The sequence below is a fragment of the Alosa alosa genome, chromosome 24 (assembly GCF_017589495.1).
Source record: "Alosa alosa isolate M-15738 ecotype Scorff River chromosome 24, AALO_Geno_1.1, whole genome shotgun sequence".
Classification (NCBI taxonomy): Eukaryota; Metazoa; Chordata; class Actinopteri; order Clupeiformes; family Clupeidae; genus Alosa; species Alosa alosa.
In genome coordinates this window covers 22,922,200-22,932,444 of record NC_063212.1, presented here as the reverse complement: position 1 = coordinate 22,932,444, position 10,245 = coordinate 22,922,200, and the positions used below count along the sequence as shown (strand labels likewise).

The window sequence follows — 10,245 nt, the reverse complement described above, 5'->3', positions numbered from 1 at the left end:
GGGGGGGTACACCGCGACCAGCAGAATCGCGGTGAATTCCCTGGGGAGGTAGAAGGGTCGGCACTTAAGTATCATAAACTCCGCCAGTGAAGAGCAGTGTCTGTGTACTACCGTAGCGTCTCGGCACCAAGCATCATGTGTGTAAACACAAACTCCTCCACCACGTCTTTTGTCTGCAAAACATCTCCTCTCATAGCAACACTTACAACAAGTCTTACTGATCCTAGCACTCACCAGCCGTCTTAAACTGACAAGTAACTGTTAAAAACAGCACTCACTGATGCACTTATTCTTACTGTACTCTAATGTTTTTAAATTGTCCTAAAATTGTTGAGAATTGCTCTAAAACTTAAACTGTTTACCATGTTGTTAGTCGCTTTGGCTAAAAATGCGTCAGCCAAATGTAATGTAATGTAATGTAATGTCTATAGATTGTAGTATGAAAAGTGTTTTCCCATCATAATATGTTCAATGTTGCTCCTGCTTTTGAATTATGTTAGACCTTGTAATGACATCTTTGTTATTAAACTTCTGTGGTCATCATTCTTCACACAAATCTTTCACCTTGACTGTTGTAGCCCATATGGAATCAACCACCTGTCATGTCATGAATAAAATATTAATTGTGAACTTAAACAATAGCAGTAGGCCTATGTGTCATACAAATATGAATTTTAAGGACAATTAAAATTGAATTAAAACACAAGCAATTCCATGAGAGGTTGAAAGTCCATTTTTGCCTATAAACTTAGTGTTGGCCTGTGGCAGCAAAATGATCATATGACTATGATTAGAACAATGACTAAGCCTTTCTGACTTCTGATTGACTAGTCAAGTAAGGTTTATTTATTTAGCGCATTTCATACACAGAGGTCATTCATAAACAAAAGCAAACAGTAATTGCAAATAAAAGCACAAAAGGGCAATATAGTCAAAGAATAGTTTAAAAAGTAAAGAGCATAATAAAAAAGAAAACATAAAAGACACAAGGTAAAATCATTTTAAAATAATGTCAATAAATAATCATTAAAAAAAAGCATAAAAGATACAAGGTAGAATAATTAAAAGACAGATTCAGAATTTGTAAGTCAGTGGTAACCGGAATTCGATCAGTTACCAGAAAGCATCTGAGAACAGTTTGGTATTAAGTCTAGATTTAAAACTGGCTACAGTACAGTTAGAGCCTTTTTGATGTCATCTCAAAGTCAGTTCCAGAGCTGAACCGTATGCACCATGTTTACAGTAGTTCTAACAGCAGATTTCACTAACAGGTTTTTCTCCTGAGACTTGAGAGGTCTAAAGGTTGTGTATAAGCCTACTGCTGAAATATGACTGATAATAATATAGTCCTGCTCCTTTATTGACTAGTCAAGTGCTTTAAAGTCACTTCTGTGACTTACTGAAAGCCAATGCAGGGACTTAAGATGTGGTCAGTTCTTTTAGTTTTTGAGAGAACCCTAGCTGCTGCATTTTGCATCACCCACTGCAGTAATCAACCCTGCTGGATATAAATGTGTGAATGAGTTTTTCTAAATCATGTTTTGACATCAGATATTTGGTCTGGTGGTAAAAAGTGGTAAAAGCTGATTTAGTCAGGCTATTGCTTTCATGTGGCTGTTGACATATAGATCACTGTCAATTAAGACACCAAGATGTGTGTATCCTTTGCCTCAAGCCCTTTGTGTCAAGGAGAGTGGAAGAAGTCTTTCCTCACTTTTACCAAAAAATTAGGCCTAGGCCTAGCCTACTTGTTTTTTCCTTTGTTCAGCTGGAGAATTGTTTTTGAGACATCCAGTTGTTGACTTGATCAATACACTGACAGAGAGATTCAATATTCATAATATTTATGGAATTTGTAGGCTAACACAGTTAGGCCAGGCTAGGCCTACAATACTTGCATTTATCTAGACAGTTGCCTGGTGTTATTTAGTCTACTTTTCATCAGCATTTCATCATATCTATCCTTAACCTGTATGATGTGAAAAACATGTTGTGAACAACTGGGCTGTTTTCACTTTCTGACTTTAGGCTAACTCGAGTTTGGTCATGCTCATGTATCTCTGGGACTTTCTTTTCAGAGATCTTGGGATTTCCGTAACTTCATTTTCATTTTTGTTTGATGTAGCCTCTTCGAGTGTGACATCTTCGGTCTGTTTGTGTTTTGGTTTGCTTCCCTGTCCCCTATCGCCTGTGCTCTCTAGAAATGATGCAATACTGTAAGAATCCGACGCTTACGTCAAGGTCCCGCCTCCTTTGTGAGATTACTGGAAACGTAGAGAAAGTGTACGTGCTTTCCCGACCGTCTGTTGGTCGCGGGCGTGGTGACCCGCCCACGGGAGTTAGTTAACAATTGTTTATTGGTCGGAGTTGAAAAATCACGCCCCTATTTCCAGACGTCAGCAGCATATGTGTATATATTATGTGCACCAAGGGTTGGTGTCGTCATATTCTATTTCTTGAGATACAACAACAAATATGTGTAACATTATACGAGCCACAGGCATACCTTTTTGACTTACGACATAAATAACAGAGGAGTTTGCTAGAAATGGAATCGAATTTCTTATCAAATCTACCTACTCAGAGGACAACATACAAGCTGACAGTTAATACGCACGTCGAAGGAACTAAAGTGAAAGCTCGAACTCGAAGTATTCGCTGGATTGACTGCCAGGCCATTGGCTGACACTTTTGGAACAAGGTTTGTCGACATTTATGTTAACATTAACTTACTCTACGCGATTGTCTAAATGGTGCAGTAAACTTATTTAGTAATAAAGGAGAAATACTAGGCCTATTACCATCCACTTGGATATGGCAGATGGCAAAAGTAACATTGTCCTAAAAATTGCTAAATGATTGTGTCGCGCGTGTCTGCGCGCATGTACTATTTAATGGACGGCAATCGTTGCTTTCTGGGTTAGGCATCTGACAGAACGATAGTCTTTCATTCTTCTACACTGATCTGGCCTACGCCCATAGAGATAATACCATGGGTCATTTCCTCATAACATACCGTAATTGAAAACCTAGTGGCCTTGATCATGACCTTACTCAGGACTCTGAGTGCATGTTTGTTGTTGATCAGTGGCCTTACTCAGCCCTATATCAGGAGTGTGTGTTTGTTTTTGCCTAAATTAAATATGGATCAACATTCGGTATGGATGTAATTTAGGAGGCACATGCCACGAAGTCATGAAGATGTAGCCTAGGCTCTGGTCTGTTTAATGACAATTATGATCCTTTTTTTTTATATACATCATAGACTAATGGCAAGTCTTTTCATCCACAGATTCTGAGCGACTGTTATGGCGCCAGATGCCATTCACCCTCATGCGCTGTCCCACCAGTGCAATCTAGCGCGAGCAACGTTACACCTGTCCACAGTGAAGACGCCAGCCCATAGTGGTCACTTACCTGTGACACCTGAACAGCCAACAGATTGCCCGACCATGGTTTCGCCGACACCGACGCCGACGTTCCCCGCATTGCGGAATCTCCAGCTGTATCTGTGGGGAGGGTTACAGAGTGTCCTCTATCGCCTCTGGGCTGCCAAGGAACTCCTCAGCTGCACGAGGGTCCTGCTGTTTCTGTGTAGCGGCTACCTAGCACGAGAAGCCATGAAGGGTAACGCAGAGAAGAGCATTGTGGGTCGGGGAGGAGCGGAGGAGGAGGAGGTGGAGGAGGACCAGACCTCTGCAGCCGGCTCGCTGAGACCCTGGGAGAGGAGGGTAGGGAGGTCCTGAAGATGGGGACCATGGAGGTAGAGGAGGACAGGCAGGCAGAGGCTGAGGACCTGGAAGAGTCTTCAGACGAGGAGGAGGAGGAAGAGGAAGAGGAGGAGGACGACGATGAGGATGATGAAGAAGAGCAGGTGGAAGTGGACGAGTCAGAGTTGGACTGGATTGAGTGGGGATCTGAGGAAGAGGAGGATGCCGAGGATGAAGATACTCTTCGTCAGCAGACACTCCCCGCAGGTTCCCGTGTAGGAATCTCTTTCTCTCTGAACTGTAAGCAAGCAAGTGATGACGAGAAGGACGCAGGAGGTGATGATGAAGAAGACTCTGATTGGTCAGATGATGATGATGACTCTGAGGCATCTGCGGAGAGCGTGGAACTCTGGGAATCCTTCCTCCACAGCGGCGACCCCTACAACCCCCTCAGCTCCTCCTGCACTCCAGTCTCCAGGAACACACCCGCCTCAGCAGCCAGAGGCGTGCGGAGAGCGGAGGAGGAGGAGGAGGAGGAGGAGGAGAGAGAAGACGGACAACATTCCACTCATAGCGCTCAACAAAACAAGAAGGTAAACAACTAGCCCACACACAATACGAGACGTTCTAATTCAGTAGTATCTTTGAAAAGTTGCAGTGACTGATTAGATTAATGGTCTCAGAGTATTACCATCAGGGGTTAAGTGTGTGTGTGTGTGTGTGTGTGTGCGTGGGGTCTCATCCACGGGAACCTATGAAAATGTACCTTTTCCATGCATTTTTTTGGCCTTTCGTCCACACACTTTCACCATTTTAGGTCACTGAAAGCTTTTGTGTGTGTGAGCTTTTGACAACTCTTTCCAGGGTGAAGATTTAGGAATACTCAATTTTCAGTGTTGCTGTGTGGACAAGGAACCATTTAAAACCAGTTAATTAACATCAGTTTAACATAATCATCATAATTTTATTAATCACAGCCTAGATCTGTGCCAGATGAAGGCCAAACCTGTTTCAGGATCAGTAACCCGTGTGATACCAGTGATATTACATGGTCATATGTAAACATAGACAGAAACTTACATTAGTCTTCCATCTGCTCCAGACTTCATGTTTTACCAGTGACATATTAGCTTACATTCTCATGTGACCAGAAGCCAGTGTCGCGTAATGCAGCCATTTGCAGTGTAACCCGCCTGGCTCATAGTTGTCGTGAACAACCACTGACAGCAGAAACTAATGGAGCCAGAGCAACTGTTTTGTTTATCAGATGATCGCTGTGGCAACTCCCAGCCCGCTCACCCACACCTTTGCCCCACCAACTGTGAATGACTGGTGTTGTAAAAAGGAACAAAGTTTGGAACAACTTGTGCTGATGCGTTTGCACTTTAGCCTCGTGACTCACAGTCACAGCTGACTCAGGGTCAGTCCTGTGACTAATGCCCTGCCAGAGATAGCCTGACAGCTTCCTTGAGACTTGATTGTTTGCCGGGTTGATAGGGAATTGACTTGTAGAAGAGTCTCTCTCTCTCAGTGTTAAGCTCTCCCCAACCTCCTGCGCTAGTCGATATAGGCTGAATATAGGCCAAGTTCCTGGCAGGTCAGGGGTCGGTGTGTGTGATGTTTGGATCTCTCTTACTGTGATACTCATGAAGTTTCTCTGCTTTGTTTGTGGTTTGTTTAAAGGTGCGCTTCAGCGATGAGCTGACCGTGCGGCCTCTAGTGGCCTGGGCCTTCGCCAGCAAGGCAGCGAGAAACGGCTCGTGTTGGATGGAGATGGCACGCGACCGGGATCGCTTCCGCCGGAGAGTGGAGGATGCTGGGAAAGTCATTAGCCCCTGTCTGAGTCACGACCACAGACGTCTGGTGTGGGAGAGACTCCAGCAACAATCGGCACAGTAAAATATCTGTTTGAGAGACTCCAAAAACAATCGACACTAGAATATCTGTTCCAAGACAACAAAGCTAATGCCCATAATGTTTCTGTCCAGATGTTAGATTGTGTAGCTCTTCTAAGACCTCGCTTTTTTCTAAGACCTCGCTTTTGTTTTTCTATGGTATGGTGCTGTTTTTCCCAATGGTATATTTTTATATATATTTATATTTGTTTGTGAACCCTTAAGCTTCTTTCATCTTTGTGGGTTTTTTTTTTTTTTATATGAAAACTTGTCTGTTTTGTTCAGTTTTCAGCTGAACTGTGGGTATTCTCACTCACATTTACTTGACTAATAAATCTATTTTTATACTTGAATACAGAGGCCTCTTCTCTTATCACATTTGCAGAAAACAGAATATCAGATAGCACCCATAACGTTTACCAAAAGCAGTGCTTACCAAGCCTCGTCAGTTTCTGCCCTTCAACGAGTCTCCATGAGAAAATGTGGTTTGCTTACTCTCACAGAAGGAACCTGTCAGATCACTTTAAGACGATGCACAATCAATCATGCATCTATATTTTTGACCAAATACAAAGCCTATCTCAAGGTTAGATTGTTGAAAGCAAAATGTAACAGTTTGAGACCAAATATTTTAATGTGTTAATAAACTCACCAGTAGAGGTCACTGTTGAACAGGGAAAGCTCTCTGGAGCTTTTAATCACCAGAGTTCATTCAACTCCATAGACCTCTGAAGTTTGCCTACATAAAGGACCCAAAGCTGTCATCTTTGCCCATATAAGGACATCCCGATCTCCTTATATGAGCAAAGATGGTACCTGAATCTCTTTATATAGACAAAGATGGCAGCTTTTGGGTCCTTATTTTAGGCCAACTTCAGCGGTCTATTGTTATCTGGGAATCTCTGGATCCTCTGGAAGATCGTCCACCCCCAGCAGGGACAGCTGATGTCGGGATGGGAGAGGTTCAGAATGTCCCTGCATTCCTCGACAGATCCCAGAGCGTTCCCAACCTGTGTGCATACTTTTGTACTAGGCTACTTCCCGTGGGAATGATCTCTGAGGCGCCACGGATCAGTCTCGGTCAACATCACTTCCTGTTTGCCTGAGTGCATGCTCACAAAGGCAGAAAGAGTATCTGATCTGAGTATCTGATTATCCCTATGGAAGTCTTTCAAAGATTCCATTTAGAGCATGGTTTGTCCCTATGGAACCCTTTCAAAGATTCCATTTAGAACCAGTTAAAGAACTGCAGGGGGATGTTTCTGTAGGGCTGTTAAAACAAAGGCAAACCAGTTAGTCAGCGATGGGACTATCTGGACAGTTTAGAATATAAACCCAACATGACTTTACTCGGTGACACTGGGATTGTTAATTGCCATTTAAATGTTCATCAGATTAATATTAAATATGCAATACTATCTGAGGTCTTTATGAGTGAAATAAAACAATGTTTTAATTTCACAACACACTATTACATAGAGTGGGAACCCTGAAGGGCCTAAGTCAAATGTAAAATTCCATGACTTTTCCCCTGACAAAAAAATTGAAATTCCATGACCTATCATTTAATGAATGGTACAATATACCGACCAAAGATTTCAGAGCAGCCGCAGAGCGTTCAAGAATCTTTTACCTTTTTAGAGTGGGAGATGAATAAATGTATTGAATAAACAAAGTTGAGCTAACCACAACTACTCAAACAAGCAGTAAAGCTGTAAAGCAGATATACACCAATTCTGCGGGGAAATATATCTGTTTTAATGTATTTTGGCAAGTCAGTCCCTGACTTTCCATGTCTGAAATAGACCCTCTAAAAGTCCATGATATTCCAGAAATTCCATGACCCGTGGGAACCCTGGCCCTTATAAGAAAACAGTTGACAAACAGTTGACAGTTTCAAACCACAATAACCTCACTGCAGGTTACAGTAAATTCATATTATAAAATAACATCACCACACTTTCAGACAATGATAGAACAAACTTTCATAATCCCAACACTAAGTGCATATTCTAGACGGCAAGAGTAAGCAGAGCAGCCCCAAACCATTCTAGTCTAAGAACTGATTCAGCAAGGTCACTGTAGACTGGAACAAAATGCCCACAAATTCCTAGCAATTCATCTTCAGATGCATTTACTTAGCCACACCTGACGCTGCGATTAGAAGACCTTCAGGTGCACACTCCTGTTCATGAATGTCCAGTATGACAAAAGAAATAGATTGGCCTACGTATTCATTTTATAGCCAAACTGAGGAAAAGCACAGATTCTCGTTAAGTTGTATAACATCTAGCTAGTACACTATGTCTAGCTAGATCCACTATGTGGAAACCTGCCATCACAAATGCATAATGATTATTAGTGACAGAATGCATGCTTTTGAACCATTTGCAACACTTCAATTAATCCCTTGGGTAATGATACATGGAATATTTGTGTGAAATATCCATGTCTGGTTGAGTTGTATCCAGCTATGATAAAAAAAAGGTGATTATTCAGTCCGTGTTGCTATGGAGAAGTAAGAAAAGAACACCCACCATGCAGAGTCAGATTAATATATGTCATCTTTTAATACTTAAAATAAAATGTAAAAATACACTCAGGAGAAATGACTCATTTCGTTTTTGGCTTACAAACATTATTCATTCGTCTACAAAATTGTTAAATCGGTTAAAAATAGGAAAATAAACAGCCATTTTTTGTGCAGGGTGATGCTGCGTTGGCATGGACCGTCATTGGAAAGGACAGTTTAAGAGAAGAGAAGCGAGTGACACCACAAACTTGGCTTTTGGCTAATGGGCCTCAAAACAACAATAAGTGCAAGTAGAACAGCCTCGCTGACTTAACACAGTCTTTGAGAATGTCCTTCATAAAAAATAAAAAAAAAACCTTCAAAATACCTCTTCTGAGTTAACCAGAGTGGGTGAACTACACAAGGCATGATCTAATTAAACAACAGACTGAAACAACAAGTGAAGCTTCTCGATAGAGGTCTGCACTCCTGCGGTAGACTCGCGGGTCCCGACGCAAAAGAATGCGGCGCGGGACAACTTTTGAAAACTCTTTGCGGGAGCGGGCGGGATGAGAGAGGTGCGTTCGCGGGTGCGGGACAAACCGATGATTCACTGCACTCCCGCAAATTAAATATGTGGGTAAAATTAAATATGGAAATGATTAAAGTACTGTTCATAACTATAGTTCAGCTGGATGTTCTGTTAGGCAGCATTAAAAATGGGATTTAAGCATAACTGACGGATAGCAGGCCTATAACCTATTGTCGTTTACGTGGGGTCAATTTGTTCCTGCTGCTCATTGTCAAAACTGACATCTGGAAACTGACATCTGGAGTCTCTCAGGTGTGTGCTGATCCTTTCGTGAGACAAAAGAAAAACTGAATAGGCTATCCCTCCTGCATGCGGGCTTTAGCGGGCGGGAGCGGGACATCATGTTACAGATGCGGGCAGGAGCGGGACTAAAAATGACACATTAATGCGGGAGTGGGACTAAAAATGACACATTAATGAACTAAAATGACACATTAATTGGACAGAATATTGCGGGAGCAAAATCAGTCCCGCGCAGACCTCTACTTCTCGAAGCTTCCTTCTGTAAAATAAACCTGGGTCTCCTGACTGCCTAAAGCACACTGAATACAGAGTTCAGAGATAAATCATCTGGTTACATTAGTCATACAGTTTCAACTGACATTCCATTGCATTGCATAAACAGATCATGCAAACAAGCACTTTAAACGTGATTACAATACCAACCCACACCGAGTTATTATATAGGTGTATTTTTTTTTTTTAAACAGACACTACTCCCTTCATATGGTACAGTATATTGAGTTACACCATTCCACAGCTGCACTCTGGAGATAAACGCCAGAGGAAACGTGTCTGTTTGTTAAATGTTAAAGATACCCATATTAATACATGTTAAAAAGGTAATAATTCACACTGAAACATCGACCACAGTAGGAGCAATCAAGAGCATTTAACCACAACCATATAAAGTAGCCTCTCTTCCATTGTCTAATACTCGTGAATAGAGACAAAGGAAAACTGAGGGTTCACATTCGGTTCCCTATAAAGAGCTCTCACGCTGCTAGGCACTCACCAGCCTGTAGGGGGCAGCAGTGGGAGCTCTGGGCAGTGAGAAGCAATGGCCCTGGTGTGTTGAAATGATCGCTGAGAGAATCGGCCAGAGACAGCTGCCGTGGTCAAAGACTACTGCTCCTAAAATGCCCTACAGTTTTCATTTGCATTCAAAAATACTGGCTGAACTGTTGTGCATTTGTTGTGCATTCTAGGAATGTTTCTTGATTAACAAAAGAAAAAAAAAAGTTGAAAGATTAACAGTAAATGTTTATTGAAACACTATCCTAAACCTGATGAACGCGACGCTCTCGTGAACATACCACACTCACTGGCCAATCAGTGGAGGAATCCGTTAAACACAATCTGACTGCAACATTTCCCACTGTTGAAACGGCCATGAGAGAAAAGTACTGCTACCTGCATCACCATTATATGTGTTCTCCCTGTAATTCAGTGAGTAGAAAATAGAACCCTTCTCTTTGCTCCAGGTTCCGCACCATGTGAGTATTATTCTGTAGTGACATCATAATTGTGCACCTC

The 10,245-nt window shown here is 42.1% G+C and overlaps 1 protein-coding gene across 1 annotated transcript; it reads left to right on the top strand.

Annotated features, from left to right (window-relative positions):
- The first annotated feature begins 2,436 nt into the window (after window positions 1-2,436).
- ppp1r15a (protein phosphatase 1, regulatory subunit 15A) lies at window positions 2,437-5,958 on the top strand. The gene is made up of 3 exons (XM_048236412.1): window positions 2,437-2,701; window positions 3,293-4,303; window positions 5,394-5,958. The coding sequence occupies exons 2-3, from the start codon at window positions 3,749-3,751 to the stop codon at window positions 5,607-5,609; spliced, it is 771 nt and encodes a 256-aa protein (XP_048092369.1). The 5' UTR covers window positions 2,437-2,701; window positions 3,293-3,748; the 3' UTR covers window positions 5,610-5,958.
- The last annotated feature ends 4,287 nt before the right edge of the window (window positions 5,959-10,245 follow it).